Here is a 22,587-nt window from a genome sequence, read left to right as displayed (position 1 = left end):
GACCTTGCCCATCACCCCACTCCGCAGACAAGGGCTCACAGACCTCCTCTCGTTGCTTTAGGTTGTGTCATTGGCGGTCATCCTGCCTGTTCCTCCCCGCCCTCGTCTTGCTCGACCTCTTTTCGGCCTCGGTGCTTCTACAACGTGCCATAGCCGTACGACATCTCGGCCCTTTCTCCATTGGTACCTCTTGACTGACGCCAGCTGCACTTGTGAGTAAACGGCCATTTATAGGCTACAGAAAGTGGGTTGAGAAAAAGACACTACAACCGAAACTGGCAATTCTCACAAGGACGTGGGGTAAACACTCTCCAAAAAAGAGGACTGGTGATCGGCAAGGTCTAATACGGTGCTATTATTCAGGGCAGTTCGTTGCCCGAGCTTCTACCTTCGTCCACCCGTTCACTGTTTGGCCCTCACCGGGAAAGAAAAAGGGTTGTGTCTGGCGAAATCGCCTTGTTGTGCTACTCCGCAGTCTCATCCTGTCATCCATCCCGCGCAAACATACACTGCCCAACCCACATCGACGGCGTCCCTTGAACTTCCACCACCCGATCTTGACCACCCAAGTCTACAGTTCCCATTTAGACTTTCCCCTACCCCTCTCCTGACTCCAAAGCGGCCTGCGTTCCTATCAGTCAGAATCAAGTAGTACCCATCCGGACTCCAAGTACACAAGGCAAACAACCCTGGCATCATCATGTCCCAACAATCCGTTGCCGTTGAGGCCGCTGGTTCCCTACCGGGGAGTCATGCGCACGAGAGCGGAGAGGCCCGCCCTCAGAAGCCCAAGAATTTACCGTGCAAATTCTGTGCGAAGCGATTCAGGTAAGTGATCCTCAATCTCATTTCTCATCTTCCTTTTGATACTAATATTTGTTCAAGGCGCGTCGAGCATGTTCAGAGACACGAGAGAACCCACACCAAAGAGAAACCTTTTGAGTGCGAATGGGAAGGGTGTGGAAAGAGATTCGGACGACGGTAAGTTTCGATACTTTCATCTCAACCATCATCTCCGCATTTTCTGTGTACGCATTTGACAGTACAAGCCCACCGAGCCAGTCACTCTCACCTCCCACCTTCAACGATCCCCAACTTTTTCTGCTCTCTTTCCCCACGGCCTGCAACCCCTCTCCCTCAAGTATAGCTTTGTTTTGCATCAAACGAAAGAAAGAATACACTTTACCGTGGTTCACCTTATACCATCACTCATGACTCTTGGGATAGTCACAAGTCTTTTCATCGCATTATCCTACATTCGCTTACATGGACATCAGGGATCTTCTCGTCCGTCACGAGAAGCTTTGCCATCTCAACGATGGAGCCAGCAACAACAATAATAACGCCAGCAGTAGCAGCAGCAGCAGCAACAACAACAAAAATGCGAACCACAAAGATGGTAACAAACGACGCAAAACGTCTTCGTCAAGCGTCGTGTCTCCACCTCCACTAGAGAATCATACCGATATTCAAATGAAAACTCAGCATAGGCCAGCAACGCAATCTCAGTTCCCCAGCGGCAGTATTCAGCCTTCCATGGCCTCGTCTATTCCATCTGACTCTAGGCTTTTATCAAGAGGTCCGGCTTGCAATCTTGATCTGCTTTCCGATGCGGCCACGCACCTTGCCTCCGGTGGTGAGGTCAACAACTTACAGCACATGCAGCCGACTATGATGCAAGGACTCTCGCAACAGCAACCCGATCTCCCCCCGGCCAAGTCTTACCAGGACTCCATGTCTTTCGCAAATCACAATCCAAAGCAGGAACCTGGCGCTATGAATGGAGGATATTGTACGCAACCCCCGGGCTCCGAATTTGACCCCCTCTTCATGGATGACTATGCGTCATCGCACGCCTTCCCTTCTCTCTTCGACGGGGAAGCACCGTTTAGTATGTGGTCTCGCCCTGGACCCGACAGCGGACTACGGGGTGGCCCCTCGAAGCCCAATTCGACATTTCCTTCGAGGTTTCCGTCGGTACAGCCGGAGCTTCGAGATGGTCCAGACGGGAGTGCCAGACTGCATGCTGATACGATGAAAGCAGCAAATTTGACGATTTCGGCAAAAGACCATTCCGTCATGAAAGCCAAGCTCGATGAATTCTCTTCGGTTCTGCCCAGCAACTTCGTGTTTCCTTCGCGCCATACTTTGCAGAGATTCTTGGAGGGCTATTTCACTGGGTTCCATGACCATCTTCCCTTCATTCATCTGCCGACCTTTTTACCCGTGGAAGCTTCCCCTGAATTGCTACTAGCCATTGCTTCCGTAGGTGCCCAGTACCGCTTCGAGCGATCTAGAGGCCATGCGCTCTGGTATGCCGCCAAAGCTGTTGCCTTGGAACAGATCCGACGACGAAATAGTTACGAAGTGCAGGGCCTTCTACCGACTTCGGCGGCATATAGCCCCCATTCCACGAGACCATCACCGAGCTCAGGGTTTCGACACTCGTATCCTTCTGTTCATCGAGACCGCCCGGTCACTCAAGACACACACCGGGAGCCCTAGTAAGTTACGTGCTCTTGAAGGCCGCAGTTCATGAACGCTGACCCTTGATAGCTCCCCTAATACCCCCCAGTCACGCCTCGAGACCATTCAAGCAATGCTTCTTCTTTTCGCCATAGGTCTGTGGGGGGCCAAAGCCATCCTCCACGAGGCACTGTCCCTGCAGAGCCAACTTGCCCTCTTGGTCAGGGAAGAAGGTCTCCACGGCGAGCCCAACCAAGCGCCCGACTGGGAGAGTTGGGTACGCACCGAATCAGCGACTCGAACGAAGCTGATAGCATACTGCTTCTTCAACCTCTGCAGTGTTGCGTACAACACGGTCCCCCTACTCCTTACATCCGAGGTCCAGCTCTATCTGCCCAATGCCACTCGTTTGTGGAGAGCAGGAGATGCGAACCAGTGGCAAGAAGTGCGACAAACCTCTCCCAATACCGAAGTCCCTTTGCCAATCGCGTTTTCTCGGTTGTTCAATCGTGGGATTCAGGGCCCGCCTCCACAACTCACGTCACTGGGTAACTACGTTCTTATCCATGCTATCCTCCAGCACATCTTTGTGCTCAAGCAGGCAACTTTTGCCACGTCCCTGGGAATGCAGAGAGCCCTAAGAGGGCAGGAGAATGAGGATATTTGTCAAGCGATTCGAGTGTGGTTTCACAGTGTTGAGCAGCAACGACACGTAGAGGGGTTCGATACGTGGGATCCTGTCGACTCCAATTCGGTGGCCTTGCACAGGGTGGCGTTCATCAGGCTGAATACGGACTTGAATTCGAGTCGCCATCTCGAATCGCGTGCTTACAACGCCGCTGGGCGGGCCTATGCGGAGGCACCTCTGCTTTTGCGTGGTATGCTACTCAATCGTGCAGTATATCAAGCTATTCAGGCACTTGGCCCGCTGGTCAAGATGGGCGTCAACTACGTGGCGAGGACCAAGTCGCCTGAATGGGGCGTGCAACATTCCAGTACGATTCTTGTCTTAACTCTTGATCTTCCGTCCCTGGAACATTTATTGATCCCAAGCTAACCGAGCCTCTTCTGGTAGTGAGCAACAATGAATGCGCCGTCCTAGTATCCAAATGGCTCTTGACCCTCGCGTCCATCGGCCCAACCGACCCGCCGATAACATCCGAAGAAAGCCAGCTCCTCGAGGGCCTCCGCCGCATGTTAGACGAGACCGAGTTCGCCGTTCCCATTGACCCGGCTATCGGCGGAGGGGCACAACAAAATCATAACCACCAGCAGAGGTCGACCGACGGGCCAGCTACCGACCCCACCAACCTTCGCCAGCTCGCGGCGGCCGTAGTCAGGTTATGGGCCGAGACGTTTAGGGGCACTCATATCTTTGAGTTTGTGGACATGATGGGTTCTGGGCTGGAAACCTATGCGTATCATATTGAGAATCCAAGGGACAGGACGCCGTTGGCTATGGGGAGGATGGGTACCAATCATCAGATGCAAATGTAGTGAGGGGCAGCATGATTGACTGATTTGGGAAGAAGTCATTGGTATAGGGATAGGTGAACAAAGGGACAGAGGCTCGGTGTCTTCTTGTTTGGGAAAACATTACACTGGCGGGATGTCATGGCGTTACCCGCCGGTCCGTATGGGCGTTGAACAGGCGGTTTTTGGAAAGAAATGGGTGATAATATAGAAACCATCATATTACAATTAACGTTGATGTTAGAGAACCGCCAATTCAATTGAGGAGACACGGTTTCTTCGTATAACGCAGAACCATACTTGTAAGGTTCTATTATCGTGGAAAAGCCTTACATTCTACCTTTAATCTAAGCAGGGCAGAGTCATCCACTTTTGTCCCAATCATCACCCGCATCATTGCATAGCATCTACCGGTGGTGGTAACACATAGGGGCGATGGTCATGTCACAACCTACCCCAGCCTCTGGACCTAGCCAATCGGCGCCCGGCCAGGAGACTGTGCTGCAGTCATAGCATAGCCTCCCCGGGCCGGGGAACATGATGGCTATACTCATGATGGGACATTCTCCTGAAGGCTTTCCGCTCGTAGGCAATCTAGAAGCGCATGGAGATGGACTCCCAACGTGTGCTTTGAGCTACCTATAATTGGAAGGTTTGTTGGAAAACCAAGGTAGGTAGAACGCCGACATATGCAGGCGAGGAAAGGAAAAAAATCCATGCTTTGCTGATATGAAGATGAGATTGCAAGTTTGCCTTGGTGTCAATCCCATCAGCACGATTGTACCAATTGCTACCACAGCAGCACATTTCAAGGTTACAGCACAGCTGGGGGCTTCCCGCTTGACAGGGCAGCAATGAATGGTAAAAAAATGTCAGCGTCGTTTGTCGTCATCATGTCACTCAGCGCGCTTCAGGAGGAGCCGTGAAGATCCCGGAGTTGGAACCTCAAGAGAGTTAAGTGAAGGACTGATAGCTTGGTCTGATCCCCCCCCCCCCCCCCCCCCCCCCAAAAAAAAAAAAAAAAAAAAAAAACCACAGACGACAAAGTTGTTGCTCCGCCCCTTGAGCAAACTTTTTTACGACATCAAAGCGATGCCGCGCACGCCCACGCCGCATTTACGAGTCACACATGCGGATGTGGATGCGGGTGCGAGGTTGACTGGAAAATATGGGAAATGACAGCGTCGTAACGGGTATGGGCAAACGGGAAACTGGAGGTCTACTAGTAGGTATTCTACTCGACAGCAGCGAAGTAACGGACGGCGTGTAATTGGAATGGAGGTTGACGTGAGGTTACCTGACTTACCGTACCCACCATATTATCACTGTAGTGTATACTTTTGACTTTCCATGGAGCTTTTATTCGTCTTTGGTCAAGCAAGCGAACCGATGGGTTGGTGTCTACTTATCTACTAACCCCCCTATTCACGTATGGCGTTACGAGTTCGAGATGACGACGATAAGGTAGTTTACGAATAGTGGGAATTCCATGGAAAACCAAATGCCACGCACGCCCATGGTGGGGGGGTACTACAATAAAGGACACTGAGCCGCAAGATGGCATTGCCGCTACACGTACACACACACGAGGTACCCATGGATGGTGATAACAGAGGCTCCTATGGGCGTGTACCATGCATGGCAGTGATCAAGGTTGGGCCGGAGTCCGGAAATTACAAAAATTCTCAGCCTCGTTCCCCAACTGCCCAACCATCCATCCATCCATCCATCCATTCTGCTAAGCCTGATTGAACCAAAATACTCGGCCGTTTGCGAACCGACAATTGTTATCGACGGATTGACGGGTCACCAACCGGGTCCCTACACATGTACGAAATGAAGCAACGGAAACGAGTTGGAGCAAGCAGCCCATCATAGGAGAGTGACAACCAACAACAGATGCCAACTTAGCATGGAAATCCTGGTGCTGCGCTTCAAAGTGCAGTTTCCATACTAGGAGTGATGATATTGCGGCGTGGCTCGGTCAAGATGAATGGTTGGTGTCAGCCGTTCATTTGATTGACAGATAGCTAGCTAGACAGATAGCTGATGGAGGAAAAAGTGACAATATGGTCACCAGTTGACCACTGAACTGCAGTTGTTACTAATGACGTGAAAACTCCCGATTGAAAGATCGCCCCAACAACATGAAGGAAATGATCACTCACATGAGAACTTCCAACTTGTTCTTACTCTGTGAGGCGGATTTCCAGGAGACTAGGAGGTTGGGAAAGGCAACGAACGAGCCAACTTGTAATCAACACCCAACCCGGCTGGCTGCAGTGGTGAATGTATGTATGCAGGCTGCTAGACTAGGCGGTCGGTTGGCGTTTAAGAGGGCTAAAGCTGGGCTTCATCTGCGGATGGCGACCAACTTCCTTCTAATGAATCTCCTCCAACTTCCCGTGCCGAATAGGACGACTGCTTATCCAGCAGGAATTAGTTGAGATAGACATACATACATATGCACAATCCTACGAGCGCACTCAGGACCAACAGATGCACAAATCTTGCATTGTGAACATCCAACGCCGGCCGGCGTTACATATTCCATGGAAGAAGTGGAAGAACACACCGAATCATGCAGATAGATGCACGATTCCACACGCATAACCATTCCCATCATCACCACAAAAAAATGGAAGGAAATGCATTGTGCATAGTGTAGTGTACCACAGCCACTATGGTAACGGTCACGGCAATCTAAAATTCCAAATCCCAAATTCAGGGCTAGACCGAGACCGACCGTTATCGTCCAGTACTACACCCCGCAAGCACAACGGGATTTCGCAATGCCACCTCCTGAACGGGGCTTAAATTGGGGTCGGTCCCAAACGAACGGGGAACCCTGATGGCCTAGCCCCCCGCGCGCGGCCCGACCGTGGAAGGACCTGGGATCGGGACCTGCGGGGATCGACCGCCCATCCCGGCCGCCCGGGGTTAAGCTAATACAGTGCGCCTCTCAAAACCACCTAAGAATCCCAACTCCCAAGACCCCTCGGCCTGGCCGACCGATCGACCGACCGACCGAACAGACTTGACTAGATGTTGGAAATGAAGCCCCGGACTAACCGGCATGGCCACTGGTACCGGCACCGGCACCGCATTAGCTAGTGTAGTATCGCCCGTCCGTAAAACTAGACCACCGCCGCCCGGAAGGGACGACCGGGGTAGCCGTCGGGTTCAGCGGGGGCGGGGACCTCCTACCTAACGGCTCCCATTTAGTGGACTAACCTACACTACACTGAACTTATCGGCCAACTGGACGCTACACCAAAACGAACAGTTGCAATAAGGCTTTACATATGTACTATAGTGGGTACTGTTTGGGCTCCCTCTGCGCTGAGCGCTCAGCCTCAACTTTGCCAAGGATCCCAATGAATACAGTAGGTAGGTAGGTAGGTCCCGTCCCGACGGTCCCAAGGATGCCGAGATTCGAGATTCGCGATTTGCCTCCTACAACGATAGGTTTTTTTTTTTTTCTTTCTCGTGAAGGGAGATGAACGGGTGTTGTTCATCCCTTTCATCGCCGTTTCCAGCGGGAAAATTTACGGACGCGAATCCTCCAGTTTCGGATGATCATCAATCAATCAATCAATCACCTTGTGTCTAGGCAGTCTAGTTAGTCATGGGGGTTGGAGATCCCGCCCGCCCGCCTGCCTGCCCGCTTGGCGCAATGGCTTCCATGTGATGAATGACTTTGTGAGTACACTACCTACCTAGCTTCACACCAGTGTGTGTGTGACTGGCTTACTTACGGATGGGTGATTGTGTATATGGAAAATGTGCCTTGAGCGGGAAGCCAAAAGTGGAAGTGCAAAAGTCGGGAACAGCGGGAGGAGAAGATGTTAAGAAAGTCGTGAGTCATTAATTGATGGAATGAATGAGACAGGATGAACAAGATGGAGGAGATTGGAAGTCAGCCTGGGTATAGTAACGGGATCGGATATGCATACTGTTACTGTCATACTATGTTGAGAGGCGTCATTGTTTTGTTGTTGGGGGTGGTACTAGTATGAGCCAGTCTGACTCCCGGAAATTAGGTAGGTAGGCTTATGTATTATCAATTACGACATGACACGATGACATGTCTTGATACAACGTGTTTTACCACCTCTACCTACACATACGCAGTCCAGTCATAGGGTGATTTAATCAATGGACCAAGCAGCTCAAGTTATATTTCGTCATGTATATTGGTATATGAACACGCGGCCGCTCGACAATGTGAACAACAAAAGTGAATTCTAATATTGATGGCGTGAATCATTCTCAGAATCCCCCATGTGGAAAAAAAAAAAAAAAAAAAAAAAAAAAAAAAAAAAAAAAAAAAACCAAGATTTGCAACCTGAAATGGATATATCTGCCTAAAGTAGCATCATCGATGGGTGTGTGTGTGCACATCTGCCTTGCGACGAGGTTCATCACCGGAATAAGCCACGAACGCAATCCATCTCGTCCCGTTCCATCCATCCACGTGTGCTTAGCATCTCCCCTGCCCGTGAATTCCAAGATCCGTAGGGATGGATGGATGGATGGATGGATACGTACACGACTACACTACACTACTGCGTAAAGTATCTCCGTACCTGAATGACTGACTGACACCTCGACGATCAGGAACGGGATCACATTCCGCATTTACACTAGCACATTCATTCATTCCCTTTTCTCACATTCCCATCACATCCGTCCCCCTTTGCCATGCATATGATGTATCCAAATGTGTCAGTCAGCATGTGCCATCTACACTACACTATGTAGATACTCCACAACTTCCCGGCTTTCTATCCCCAACATTGCTGTTGGAGTTGCATGTGTACATATGTAGTGAACTCCATCCTACACGAGGGTTCCACAGTTTTTATGGGGCTTTCGTAACTGCATCGGTTGGATTAGCCAGAAGGACCGCCATCACCAAGGACGAACCTGGTTATTCGCATAATGGTTGTCGTGTCGAGAACACGACCACGTGTTGAGAAGATTAAAAGAAAAAAAAAAAAAAAAAAAAGGCAGAGTAGCACCGAGGCGATGGAGTCTCGCCGCATTGCGTGCTCAAATGAATAGTTAATCTCTTATTCGCAAGCAAGAACAGTCACAAGTGAAAGCCGATTTGGCGGACAAAGTCAGAAAGATTGTTTGAATCATCACCATGCTGCCCTTCTTTTGGGGAGCAAGTGTGAATGACATTCCATTTCTTTGTTTGGTTGGTTTTATGTAGTAAAAGATTCCGGCAGTTTCTTGATGCTGGAAGACCCGTCCTTTCCTTCATCGTCCATCATCATACGATATTCCCATCATATAACCCATCCATCCATATCCCGGTAATGCTCTCGTACTCCCACCCAAAAGCCCATTCGTTCCCGTCATTAGTAGGAGACATGACAGATGACAGTAGTATATGCCCAACGAAAGATAAAGCAAGAACAAAAAAAATCAGACGATACGATCACCAGCCCACCCCTGTATGAAAATGCTGCGATGATGATGATGATGATGATGATGACAATGATGCTGATGTAGAACTTCGCCAGCCAATGAACACCTCGCTTTTTGGTGTGTAAAAAAAAAAAAAAAAAAAAAGACAGGTCTCTAAGACAAACGATTGCCACCCTTTCCCAAAAGTGATAAAACGCCGTTATGAATGCAATCAATGCATTTGGATGCAATGCATGGAGTAATGAGGAGGGGTGATGATGATGAGACAAGTAGAAAAACATAAAAAGCAAAACTTGACCTTGATTAATCAAACAGGTCAGGAAATTTACCTGACCGGAATAACGTTCCGGTCAGCGTTAGCGCCAAACACACGCCCAAGCATGCCGCGCATGCGCTTCACCCTGCTGGAATCATCGAGGTCCTCAGCCGTAATCTCGTAGGGGAGAACACCCCGCTTGGTACCGGCGGCGGAGACGGCAGCGCCGCGCGTGTTGCTAAAGTACACGGCCGCGGCATCCTTCTCCGGTACGCAAGGCGGGATAGCAGCAGACTGGTAGTAGTCGTCGCCGTTGATGGCAACGTAAGAGTGAGGAAGATCCAGTTCGCTGTCGGGGGTTGTCGAGCGGCTGGTGGAGCTGGTGTAGGAAGATGCGGAGCTGGAAAGACCGGGTGGCGAGGTGTCGCGAGAGGCGTAACCGTTGCGCGAGCGGGAGCTGCCGCGGGATGAGGGAGGAGAGATGTAAGTGGGCTGTTGCTGTTGCTGCTGCTGGATGTGCTGGGCGGCGGCGGCGGCAGCGGCAACCTGGACCCAGGCCTCCTCCTCCAACTGGCGCTGGCGCTTCTCGGCCTTCTCGCGCATGCGACGGGCATGACGGACCTCGTAATCACGGCGGATGGGGGCCAGGAAGTAGTCCAGCTCGCGGTAGAGATCCTCCTCGGTAATGCGCAGTTCCCAATCCAACAGGCAGAGGAGCTGCTTCTCCATTAGGTTGACCTCGGTGCGGCTAAAGCCAAAGTTGTAGGCGGAGCTCGACATGTTGGTGTAGCTGGCCCAGTGCTTGTTCTTGGGACTGCTGTCGTTGAGATACTTGGCGGCCAAGATGAGGGCAGCGAGGAAGATGCGATGGGTGGTGCAGCGGAGGCCCTTGGCATTGGGTTGAAGGCGGGACTTTAGACGTCTGAGGTAGACCAGAGTCGACATGAGAGTGGGAACCTGGACGTTGGAGCTGACGACAAGCTGGCTGATGAAGGCCTCGAGGGTAGGTAGTCCGCCATCTTCACACTTGACAACCTTGGGTGGCGCCGTGGGTTGCTGTTCCCTTCCAGAAGTGGCCGCGACTGTTGGTGATGGCATCATGGTGGGATCGCATTGGATAACCTCGCTGGCGGCGGTAGCCAAAAACCTGATCATGTCCCTGTCGACCTTGCTGTAGACAAAGTTGTCGAGAGCCTTTGCATTGAGCTCGTTGAGGCTCATGCTCGTTGATGATGGTAGACCCATTGTGAGATTGTGTTGATGTCGGTTGAGAAGGATGAAGAAATAAAAAAAAAAACGCTGATGACGAAATGTCAACAAGAGGAGTTGTGGTGGTAGGGAATGTTGACGAGGACGGTCACCCCGGTGATGATATAACAAGAAATGGGAAAAGGGTGTGGGACCAAGGTGAAGGTTGACGTGCGGCGAAGCTTATGCGGGCGGGATGAGGCACTATGTATGAAAAAGGGAGAAAAAGTTGGGGTAATGAGCTTAGTAAATATGTAGTGTCGAACGTAGGGTCGGGTAGCGATGGGTCACTGCTGGAGGCTTCTGAGTGGGCTTTCTAGACCTTGGGCTTTTCCACTTTTTGTTGCGTGTCTCGGTGGCTGTTCGTCAGAAGGGGCCCGGGGGGTGACGTGCAAAAACGAGAAGCAAAGTACACTACACGAGGCTGAGCAGGCGTTCCCAGGAGGTGAGCCCAGGTGGACAGGGCGTTGCGGTACACTACCGGCAAGGGGGTTGCGTGAGCTGGTGTGGTGCCGTGATTCTCAACCGTGAGAGCAAGGTGGCCCACTGAATCGGACGCAGTCGCAGTGGGGGCGTTGGGGTGTCAAGGATGGGCCGAGAGGGGGGTGAGATCAGCGTGGTTCCAGGCGTGAACGGGCCTGGCTGGAATGCTGCACAAGTCACGATGGGTTACGGGAGTGGGTTGGCAGTGGCCGGGGGCGAACTTGGGCACTGGAGATCCCTGTCTGGCTGGTTAGTCTTGTTAATGCAACCAATCACCCAAGACAGCTGTCTCGAAGGCAAGATTCAGGGCACTTGTGAGCGGACAACGCCGTCGGCTCGGTGTGGGACCATGCCAGAGCTGCTGAGATGGATACCTCGGGAAAAGGCAGTCCCGGCTGGATGCAGTTGTATGTGGTATTGCGATGCGACTCACCTAAACACAACTCTCTTTTTTTTTGCAGAGTTTGATGTTGAGTTTTGGGTTGGGTTTGGGGTCGGTGTCGGCGGTGGGCCTGGGGAGGCAGCTTGACTTTGGGATGTTCTGTTCGGAATGAACTGATGTTCAGCTAGCAGGTTGGTCCCGGCAATGGGTGGAGTGTTTGGACGTCGGTTGTAAAAGTGACCAGCACTACTGAATTGGCTTCGATAGCGAATCGTCAAAGACACGGTCACCGGTGTATGTGAGTTATTATGAGTGGAAATCCTGATCCTGCAGGCGTGTTGTCTATAGGTTGTCGTTGTGGATACCCGGTTGTTGATGCGACTGAAAAGGAAAGGCAGGCGTCAACGCTTGCGGTGTTGGTGTTGGTTGGTGCTTTGGAGAGCGGTGGTGATGTTTACTTTTCGACGACGGGACGCTGTTTGAATTAATATGTACGTCGTTTGACCGACCCGACCCTGAAAAGTGCCAGTTTATTCTGGGCGACGGACTGCCACTGCAATGGAACAGTCGCGCGCTAATAATGTGTACAGCGCGGCGGTTGTAGACGGAGTCGAGTGCTGACGGCCTTTCTCTGCCAGAATTGCCTTGTTCGAGCAGTCGCCCAGTGCCACACGTCGGCGCTGTCTGATTCGCTCTCGGAGGCTCTGGGTGCGGCGGCAACTTCTGAGGCGAAGCGGGCCAGGGGTTTCAGCGGGGTTGAACTTGTACGAGTTCGTAGCGTGTTCGATGTTTTGGCTTGGAGGACGACGTGGTACAGACAAAGATAGAGAAGGACAGGGTATCCCCAAAATAACAAACACTTGATGGTTGAATGTAGTCCAATGAGGGTCTCTGAATCAGGTCAAGAGTCGAAATGTTAGCGACCTGACATGTGGTGGTGGAAAGGGCAGCAAGAATCATGGATGGTGATGCACCTTTATCGACGCCGTTCTGTAGGTGACTGGCATCAAGGGAAGGTAAAGATTGCGAACTTTTGATATATCCCAATTGGCCATTCCAGTCCATACGGCCAAGGGAGGATATTGTCGCAGGTCGTGCAAAGGTCCAGTCTGCAACTCCCAATATCTGCAGCCCTTGTAGGTGGCAGCAAAACGATGTTTCTATGGGAGGCACGCCTTGGCCGTCCATCCCTATCTTGCACTTGCTTCTAAGGTCGAGTGTCGATCGAGTCACAATCAACACGCGTCGACGTGCTCATTGATTGTCTTGCCGGTCTTGGATTGTATCTGGATCCTTTGGGAATCCCATCTTCGCCCTTCTGTCCGTTTCCGCCCATGTCGTTTTAAAGGCTCTGGATTTGCAGGTTCCCATGTCCATGTCCATGCCCCATGCCCTCGGCTCCTGGATCGTCCCATAGGATCTGGATGAGTGGTTGAGAGGTCGACAGATGTTCGGCGGACAATGGGCTTTGATTGGAAGCCATGGATGCCATTGGCCGGGTCTGGAGCCCGATGTCCAGACATGAAACAGACGAGGGGTTCAAGCTTTGGCCGAAAGCGGTCTACTCTATGTACTGCCAGACTCCTTCCGATGGATGGTCTGCCAGTCGGAGCAGTGAGAGTCGGGCCAGCTACAGTACTGTACGAGACCAGTCCGTGCCGGTAACCGCGACCGACGGGCGCAATCAACTGGACTGCATTGCACCTGCGATTATCGTCATTTCCAGAAGCGAGGCGTCGACGGAACTTAATGCATGCATGTCCATAACAAGGGAATCGATAGTGGTGGTTGGAGAGCGGAGAAGAAGAGGAGGAGGAGTCAGCGTCGCCCAAACTGACAAAGAACGAGAAGGTTGAGAAAAGCATGAGATCAGTCAGGCAGTCATGGGGCCCGTGCTTTGCAGGCCAGGGCACTTGTCGGGTCCCTTAGGGTTCGGGTCTATGGTAGGGTGTAGTGTAGGCCTGTTGGTGTCCCGCCACCAAGACTGTCATTGAGGATCCCCTCCTCCTCCTCCTCCACTCGACAATCCCTTGTTTAGACAGACCAGGAAGTTGATAGGATTCAAAACTCGGCTTGACAACGCACTCCAGCAGATGATCACCCGACCCAATCAGCGGCAGACAATCCACCCCGTCGTCCATCTTGCAAGCCACGTATCAAGCCATGCTTCATGGTCGTGAACTCGACAAACTCCGGCACCTGACACGGCCAACGTCCCTCCACTTTCGGGGGTGGTGTTGACGAGAGTCACCAAGTCTCAACACCACAATGTCATGGCCATGATGTGCAAAAGTGCAAGACAGCACCCATATGTATGTATCACTCCGAACTTGGGCAATATCCAGGGGCTTCTTGACACAGGGATGCCGTTCTGCTTCCCCAGCTTTCACACGCACTTCGGGAGACACTGTTCCGTCATTTCCCCTAAGAATGGAGCCCTGCACGCCATCACTGCAACCATTACTGCGTCCCGGTGAAACGAAACGAACAGCGTCCAAACACCCGAGCCGGACTCTCTTCGTCCGGTCACAATGGTGATCAAGACTAGGCCTCCGGAGCAGATATGGAATGCCGGTCACGGTACCCCTGAGGTCCGAAGCGAGGGGTAAACGAAACACCGCAACCAGCGTTCGATCTGCGCAGTAGCTCTCGTCTCAACCCAAACCCATCATCCGCCCACATGATAAATAATAATAAAAAAAAAGTGGTCTTTCCGACTGCCGAGGACCCCAGCTTCAACGACAAAACCAAAAGACGAGGCTGTTGTGCCGATGAACCCTGATACATACGCAGTAGGTTGGCACCCCACGCCGAGAGTTTACACTAGTGTATGTAGATACCTAGACCCGCTCCGGCTGGGTCTTGCCGGCCTCAGTAGCGCCGGTCCCGCGTCCGTGGCCGACAACTCGCACATCAGCTTAGCTGGTAATAAGCTATCCCAAGTCCTATTTTCCACTTCGCGCCCGTTGTCGCTTGCAAACGATGCGATCCTGTGCCGTCAGTGTTGGCGTCATCCACGATCCTGGCAGAGCCTGTTCAAGGCCCGACTGCAATACAGCCCATCCACACAACGCCAACGATGCCTGCGGATTAGCCACGTTTTGACATCTTGAATCAGTCGGCAACCGGCGATCGAATACGAATGATAGCCCATCATTCATCCTCCATTCCAGTTGCAGATGCCCCTGAGACTTGCATTGATGTGGCTTCACCACCCGATGGTTTCGGGACAGCTGGGACGCGTGGCTGAACGGAATGGACTCAATAAACGACTCAACGTTGATGCATTCATACCATGGCTCATCTGTGGGCCGATAAGACGTCAAGGGCATTACCTACTCTTCATTGATCGCCCTGCTGGCGTGCCTGAGTGGTAATGATTTGATGATTGTTCAGGTACTATGCTCAATCTTCAGTTCCCGTCATGTCTTGATGTCAGGGATTGCGCGAGGGATGATACCAGAAGGGGCAACCACACAAGTGGAATTGTCATTCAGTTGGAGCGGCGGTCCTATCAGCAGTTGCCGACTTCAAATGAATGACGCCTCCTCCCCGCCAAGTCACGCCAAGCGAGCCCCAACAGAAAAGAATATGTATTCTTCTTCCGAAGATCCCGTATAACGGTTCACGATGTTAAAGCAATCGCAGCGTCAAACGTATCCATCCGCTCGTCTGCCTCATTTACCAATGTCAGAGGCAAGAGCTGTGTGACTGCCGCCCAAGGTGTTGATTGGCCGATACTACCATGGCTTGAGGCGCCCTGCTCTTTTCTCCTCTTGTTAAGAGACTACACTACAGTTGGACATGGCAGCCAATCATCTTCAAAAGAGGCTTGTCACCCAAGAAAAATGACGGGTGAGAGGTTGTGGCTGAGCTAATTAACTTTCGGTGGTCGCTTGGGAAGCGAAACTCGGGCGATGCCTTGACTCCTTGAGAAGCTGGTAGCCATCGGAAAAGTTTTTGCTTCGAATACGACAAATACGGGTTGCATGCGCAATCTTTGCCTCTCGGCCCTCCAGTCCCTGAGTTTGCTTGAGACCCTGATTGACGCTGATCGACATGCGGTTAGAGGCGGAAGGCGACGATCAAGCCCCATCTGATGGCTGATGATGCGTCATACCTCACAGAGGCTCAACAACACTGACGATGGCCACATGTGGAATCATCAGGCTGAAAGTAAGCAATCAGAAATCTGCCCTGCCGCGGCATACACACACCTGACCATCATAACTTTCTGGAAGATGCAATCGACTCATCATTACTCGTGGAGGCGCTCAGCACACGAAGCCATGACACCAAGTGCTACTCGCGGGCTATACAGCCCAGAAGGTGTACACTAGAAGTTGGATGTCGGAGTCACCGGGCTTGTTGCGAATGGGTTATCGTGAGCAAGAAGAAAACAACACATTCGGCAGCGGCTGCAATGCCAACCTCGGCGTCGCAAGGGAATCTTGGAGATGGTGGGATGGGTTCAGTTTTTCGACAAGCCACCGACCAAACGAGAAGAGAGTCAAGACTTTCAGGCCTCGATCACCAACGATCTCCCTCAAGGATCACCTACTTTCACATGCGAACCCTCCCAGGGCAAATCAAATCTTTGTCCAACTCTCTGGAGGAATCGTTGGGGTTGAGTAGCACTAAACCACAAATTAATGGTTGCAACAGGGGAACTAGGAAATTAAAGGTGGTTGCTCCAGGGTTTCTCCGCGTGGCTTATGACGTGCAGCCGTGTTACCGCACCACACACCGGCGCAACCACCCATCTCCCCTTGTACCGAGGTTCTCAAGGTTCCAGTCCCGACGCGAGATTTGCTTCACACCATCGCGACAATCGCCTGAACGCGTCTGGTGTCTCTTCCATTTGATGGCCGCTCCTGACCGAGATCATCACGATGCGATGCGACATGTCAAGCCCAAAGTTGCCAAGGTCCTCAACAGGTGTGGTAACACCAGCACGACGTACCAATCTCCGACTAGAATTCCAGTCGGCTATCCCTCTCATTTATATGCCTGTGAAATTTTTGGAAGCTACATTACTACGAAATGTTTGCATCAACGATATCGCACACGAAGTAGCATCATCGAGCAAGACATTATACATAGGTAGGTAGGTACCTAAAGATACACCGATCTAAATTCGGTTTGTGGTATTAGGCACGATACACTGGGTATCACCTACTTTTACTCGAGCGACACCAACCAAGTATGCCATCTCAAAAGCGCAAAACGAAACACGGGTCCGACCTCGACTGACTCGGCAGACCGGGCCCCGGACATGACATCGGCGCTAACATGCAGGAGCGGGGCGGGGCCGGCGCCGGGTGGATCCCTGGTTGGTCGGATCAGGTACCGTATCTGGCCCGGCGCCCTGACCCAACTAACCACAGCTTAAAAATATATCGGACATCTGGGGGCCACTTACAAAGTTACAGCCCATTCGAGCGCATCAGAAAGGCCGCGAATTCTAAACGTCACTGGCTGGGAGGGCTCCAACTTCATGTAGGTAGAGGTATGCATATGGAATTCTAACCCGCCATCTTGTTAAGCAGCGATGAACCATTCAGCCAATCACCGCTTGTCGCTTGACTAACAACAGTAACAGACGGCCGGGATCTAAACGCCGTCCGGTAATTGCACTTACCAAATAGGGGATCCTAACCGCTCTTTACCGCGCGTTTGTTTATTTGCGTCTATACTATTTACCATCCAGTCGACTGAAAGTAAGTAGTACATGCTGTAACGAAGGCGCAAGACGTTGGGACTGGGGGCAGCCTGGAATGTGGAAAATGTGGAAAGAAACTTTTTTTCTTTCCCCTCTTTTCCTCATCTTCGAGGGTTCAAGTCTTCAAATAGAAAAAGTATTCTGATCCTTGCTCGGTTTAGATGGGCAGTTAGATAGTACGGGTTGGCGATAGTGAGGCATAAGATGCAAGTTTTGCCTACATGGGATTCTGAGAGGTTGTCACCTACCCTGCATCTACATACTTCGCATTTTGAGCGGCCGGGGGCTAAGAACGATCCGCAAATTCTTGAAGGTATTTCTTTTTATTCCACGTTGGTCCATCAAAATACGTACCTACCTAAGGTACTAGGAATGAGGATTGCAGTTGGGGTGTGGCGGACCCAACGGCGTGGTTGCGAGCGAGATCTGATCCTTCAAAGACCTGGCTAGACTGACCCCATATGGGTACTGCAGTAGTAGTTGTCACGATCTCGGAGTTACTACCTACTACAGACGGTTGCAGGCGTTTATTAGAAGAAGCTCGAGTTGCGGCCAGGGTGAGTGCCCTAAATATGGTAAACTAATTTCCTTTCTCACCTCACCCTCGCGAGTCCGGGACCGTTGGGATCACTGCAGTGTTTAATTCTACGGCTGGAGTGGACCAACGATCAGTAAGTAAACGATGGACGGCTTATATCTGGCCGGACGGGCTAGAAATAGCAGAATGGGATGCTCACGTTGAGGTTGGTTTGTGGTGCTATGTGGATCGATGCTTCAAGGTTTGTTATCCAAGAGGAATTACCTTCGGAAGCGAGTGCAGTAAGTAAGTGATGGTAAGTAAAGGTACCGTATGTAGTGCATAAAACTGAAGAACTTGGATGCAGCGCAGGCAGTGCCCAGTACTACTTCGTTCTGAGGTATCATCTTGAATCCTCAACTGTCAGAACTCGCTGAATAATCAGTTTGGATACCCGCCTCTACTGTACGGTGGCTCACCTCCCCTCTACCCAAGCTCGCTGCCGAAATCGTGCACTACGAGGCACTGCCAGATTCATGATAGTAACGTAGAAGTGGAAGCGGAAGCTGCGATGGCTTCGTATTCGAGGGATGTATCTCTTCCAGCATCTGTTAGTGAGTCTTGACATTGGGGCCGCGCGCGAACCAAAGAAAGTGAGGATGGAACGTCCGGTCAACTTTCGTGCTGAACGAAACAAGTACCTCTACTTGCTTACCAGGAAAGGACGAGTACCACATCGCGAGAAGCTGTTAAGAGTGCCGTGCCTGGTAGTCGATGGATCAAATTATCTAGTATAGGAAATTTTGGTGGCACTAACAAAGATGCTGGCCGGGGTATTTCATCTTCAGTTTGTTGCGCTCGGCATCTCTTGAGTTGGACGTTCGTCGCTGCCTTCATAGTGCGTGCAGTGAGACTACACTAGCTTGAACACTGCAGCGAAGGACTGGTGGCAGTGACGTCTGCAGCTGAAGGCCGATATTGTGGAACGAGCTTCAATTGGAAGGTGTCACCGGGTCAAGCGTTGAATGTTGCGTGTGCCTGTTCCAGTCCCGGCCCACTATATGTACAAAGGTGAACTGAACGGTCAAGACATTGTGCGATATGACTTTGGTTCACGGCGCTCAACCGCTTGATTAGTTCATTTACTATTAAATTGTGATCAGATTAATACAACCTGACCAACAACAAATCTCGTCCCCAGCTGGACTACGCCGCAGACACCTTTGCTTTGCAACCTTGGCTCTTTTGAGCACTCAGGCAATGCATCTTAGGACTTGCCGCTCTTGCAGTGCAGTGCACTGCAGCGATGAATGCAGTACAGTATCAGATTGAGGAAGGCGCACTTCACAAAAGAAGAATTCTCCACGTTCACCGTGAATGTTCATTCGTTGATCAACCAACAGACACCGAGATCGTGATCGTTATGGCTGAGTATCATCGGCGAGCTGAGGTGCAATGCCGTTGAAACGAACTTCATTCACTTGTACTTTAGAGGTACAATTGAGTTGAGACGGTAAACCAAAGGACCACACGACAATTCATGTATCGAAGGCTTGCCTGAGACAACCTCGAGTCTTGAACCTCAGACACCCAATCAACAAAAAGTCCAGCCATCTGTAACTCCGGCGTACCAGCTTCGGTTCTTCCTCTTGTACCGCCATGTTTCGAATTCATCACCTCCAAATTCCACGTTGGGTTGATCGAGCATAGAGGTACCCTAATTCCCCAGTCCAGTCATCGAAAATGACCAAAGGGAGATTATTACCACTTGATATTCTCAACCATCTTCGTGTTACACCATTGCCAGTGTGTGTCGCGGCAACACAACCCGTCCCCATGTGCTCAGTCGGTTTTACTTGATGCACTGCATTTCAGGAGCTACATGTGATACATGAACAGACACTGGCAAGCCCGTTGATATCTATTTCCTTAAATCGATGAAACGCCGTGGCGTGTGGTAGACACGGGGCTGGCTGGCTTGGCTGGCTGGCTGATGCTCGAAGCGGTGAAGAGTGAGGCTCAAATGGGCTGGCTGAGAAGTGAGTGACCTTTGCGTTGTTGCAGAGTGACTGCTTTACCCACCTACCTAACTGATACCAATGGAGGAAGTTCAAGGGAAAAATATGTTCCTAATTTGCGTTTCGGTAAATGATCCTAATCAACAACATGTGCGCTGATCTGTGGTAGAACAGGGGAAAGTGAAAGAGATAAGAAGAATCCAATTGAAACCTGGAAGGGACAGAAATTTTGTTGGGGTGGGGGGGGGGGGGGGGGGGGGGGGGGGCAGTATAGTTGTGCTTTACCTCCCCGTTAGTCATCGAGGTTTGCTTTCGTTCAGTGACCAAGCATCATCATCGATGTTGCAACGGCATGCACAGGGGGGCCAAAGTACCTATCATCTGGATTTTGTGCTTGAGAGGAACTTACCACCCTTTTACTGGCTTTCGTTTGCCCATGAACTTGAAGCCGACTTTAAGTAGAAGGGAGGAGAAAGAAACACGCCCAGCGATCCTTCTTGTCATGCTGTGTTTCCAGGATACTTCTCTATTCTGACCTCGCAGTCAATTTGAAGGGTTAACAAGAACCAAAACTTAAATGTACGGCGTAGTCACGCTCGTATTTCTTTCGAGACTTCTTCATACCCTTTCTGTTATAGGGTTACGTTGTAAACAAGCTCTGCGTTTAAACTTTGTCGTTGGGGGTTGACTCTGTCGTTCGGTTGAGGCCGCAGGCACTCCGTTCTACTCAAATCGCCGACTATAAGATTGACTGCGTCAAGATGTTACCTAGTAACCGTGACTGTAAGGGGTGCAGCATAGTTGACACAGATGCTGGCTGGCCAAAAAAATCGACAAAGTTCCGAAAAGAGAAGAACAGAGAAAGAGGCACCCGCAGAACAGACCTCGACATGCAAGGCCAGTGATGCTGCTTTCAGAAGAGAGGATACATAGCGTGCTCCAAGGAAATTAAGCAGCGCCGCACTATCAGGCCCAGATTTCGTCATCCAAATTGATGCCATATGTGGTTGTTCCCTCGCCGCAAGCCATTTGGTTGTTCAAATTGCTGATTCCAGGAAGATTGCGGCAGACGACCAGCAATTCTCATCGTGGAAATTGCTGACACTATCATCAAAACGTTGATAGGTGAGTCCACTCAACCAAAACCTACCTCTATGTACCGGACTATCGACATTGCGGTTCAACGTACATGAAGAAGCTGCCGGTTGCTCCTGGATCGGGGTCGGAAGAAAAGATATTGGCGGCCATGAAGTGATGTTGATGCTTGGAAGTTGGTGTAGAATACCTAGAGGTAAGTATCAGCCAGGTTTCTCACTTTTGCTTCATCTCTGGCCGTCGGTCGGTTCGAGTAAAAGCATAATACATTGCTTTGGTAAATTAGTAGTCAAGTCCAGCAGCTCCCCTTGGAGCCAATTTCTGTCGATATATTATACATACGAAAACGATCGGACTTGACAGCCTTGTCAAGAGGGCGAGGAGCGAGGTCGGTCTCTCCCACTCAAGACCTAGATCTTGCAAGCTGCAATTAGTGTCGGCAGGGTCCATACGAGTACCTATAGAGATATGTAGCGGTACCGGTTTTGGCGCCTAGTAAGGGCGGCGGTAAGCTTGAAGACCACGAGAGCATAGAGGAGTGAGGTAATCTGCATGGTGATGAATAACCTGTGTGCTTGAGGTAGGTAAGAGGCCTGGAAATCAAGAAACTGGAGGAACGCAGTGAAAAGACTCTGTGAAGTTGACTTGAGAGATGAGGAACGGAAGATGATTAGGTTGTGAGGACTCGCGCTCTTATATTCAATTTGTGACACACTGAACCAGATCAACTGTCGATAGGACTTCTTGACGAGACATTACCTCTTTCTCATCAATATACTTGCCGAACGGGAATTTCATGTTGATAGCAAGCAAGATTGGCGGTCGCCATCAGAATGAAGTTCATGCATTGCCATTTTGCAGGCAGTTTGAACGCAGAATCCGAAAACGAATGCAGTCCTTAGTATATGCACAGCATCTTACATCAGCTCGAGATAGCACGAAGACAAAGTCTTTACATGAATGTAGGATCATCAGAGGTCTAGTCAAACAGGTCCGGTCAGTTAAACCATACGGGCCCCGGAGTGGATTGTCAGCAACAGCCGATTCGTACATGACCCTATCTCAATATCAACGGCGGTCTTCGATCTAATAGTATGGACAACTTGGCAAGATTTGCTCATGCAAATAGTCCAGTTTCTTATGTCGTTTGGTATAGGTCTTTGGCTTCAAAGGCCTTTCTCAAAGTCCCATCATGGATTCACTCAAGCGAAGCGTCCCGCTGTGCCTCACTGCAGCCTGCTCGTGGACTTGCTTGAGGTACTATGGTCAATACCAAGTTCCTACCTAACATTGATGTTGACATGAGTACCGAGCATCGCAACATCAAGCCATTCCTCTCAAGTTCAATACTTACCTCCAACATGAACCCTCTCCACCGCACCAACAAATGTGACACAACCTTTTTGATATCTCTCCATAAATTAACGGCGACCGCCATAGCTTTGTCCCCAAGAATTCTTAAGAACACCACCCCACCCGCTGGGAGCG

General features: G+C 50.9%; 4 protein-coding genes across 4 annotated transcripts; 2 read left to right on the top strand and 2 right to left on the bottom strand.

Moving 5' to 3' along the window:
- Positions 1-996: 996 nt before the first annotated feature.
- On the top strand, positions 997-4,279 carry B0T23DRAFT_380501 (uncharacterized protein). Its single transcript, XM_062837214.1, has 3 exons — positions 997-2,504; positions 2,557-3,461; positions 3,542-4,279. Exons 1-3 carry the CDS (start codon positions 1,267-1,269, stop codon positions 3,961-3,963), a joined length of 2,565 nt encoding a protein of 854 aa, XP_062693251.1. The 5' UTR covers positions 997-1,266; the 3' UTR covers positions 3,964-4,279.
- A 5,221-nt stretch (positions 4,280-9,500) lies between these two features.
- Positions 9,501-11,175, bottom strand: B0T23DRAFT_149666 (uncharacterized protein). The gene has a single exon (XM_062832513.1). It carries the CDS (start codon positions 10,877-10,879, stop codon positions 9,704-9,706), a length of 1,176 nt encoding a protein of 391 aa, XP_062693250.1. The 5' UTR covers positions 10,880-11,175; the 3' UTR covers positions 9,501-9,703.
- A 1,103-nt stretch (positions 11,176-12,278) lies between these two features.
- Positions 12,279-13,081, bottom strand: B0T23DRAFT_149645 (uncharacterized protein). Its single transcript, XM_062832512.1, has 2 exons — positions 12,722-13,081; positions 12,279-12,638 (listed from the first exon to the last, which is right to left on the bottom strand). The coding sequence occupies exons 1-2, from the start codon at positions 12,933-12,935 to the stop codon at positions 12,322-12,324; spliced, it is 531 nt and encodes a 176-aa protein (XP_062693249.1). The 5' UTR covers positions 12,936-13,081; the 3' UTR covers positions 12,279-12,321.
- Positions 13,082-15,640: 2,559 nt separating this feature from the next.
- Positions 15,641-16,947, top strand: B0T23DRAFT_149620 (uncharacterized protein). Its single transcript, XM_062832510.1, has 2 exons — positions 15,641-15,923; positions 15,989-16,947. Exons 1-2 carry the CDS (start codon positions 15,854-15,856, stop codon positions 16,852-16,854), a joined length of 936 nt encoding a protein of 311 aa, XP_062693248.1. The 5' UTR covers positions 15,641-15,853; the 3' UTR covers positions 16,855-16,947.
- Positions 16,948-22,587: the final 5,640 nt, after the last annotated feature.

The sequence above is a fragment of the Neurospora hispaniola genome, assembly GCF_033458365.1.
Source record: "Neurospora hispaniola strain FGSC 10403 chromosome Unknown B0T23scaffold_4, whole genome shotgun sequence".
Taxonomy (NCBI): domain Eukaryota; kingdom Fungi; phylum Ascomycota; class Sordariomycetes; order Sordariales; family Sordariaceae; genus Neurospora; species Neurospora hispaniola.
The sequence above is the reverse complement of the archived record's forward strand: the minus strand, read 5'-3'. Positions and strand labels throughout refer to the sequence as shown.

Coding starts and splice junctions, on each gene's coding strand:
- B0T23DRAFT_149645 (XM_062832512.1), bottom strand. CDS start 12,935: ATGGACGGCCAAGGCGTGCCTCCCATAGAAACATCGTTTTGCTGCCAC. Junction 12,639..12,721: donor ACAGAACGGCGTCGATAAAG/GTGCATCACCAT, acceptor GACCTGATTCAG/AGACCCTCATTGGACTACAT.
- B0T23DRAFT_380501 (XM_062837214.1), top strand. CDS start 1,267: ATGGACATCAGGGATCTTCTCGTCCGTCACGAGAAGCTTTGCCATCTC. Junction 2,505..2,556: donor GACACACACCGGGAGCCCTA/GTAAGTTACGTG, acceptor GACCCTTGATAG/CTCCCCTAATACCCCCCAGT. Junction 3,462..3,541: donor ATGGGGCGTGCAACATTCCA/GTACGATTCTTG, acceptor CTCTTCTGGTAG/TGAGCAACAATGAATGCGCC.
- B0T23DRAFT_149620 (XM_062832510.1), top strand. CDS start 15,854: ATGATGCGTCATACCTCACAGAGGCTCAACAACACTGACGATGGCCAC. Junction 15,924..15,988: donor GTGGAATCATCAGGCTGAAA/GTAAGCAATCAG, acceptor ACTTTCTGGAAG/ATGCAATCGACTCATCATTA.
- B0T23DRAFT_149666 (XM_062832513.1), bottom strand. CDS start 10,879: ATGGGTCTACCATCATCAACGAGCATGAGCCTCAACGAGCTCAATGCA.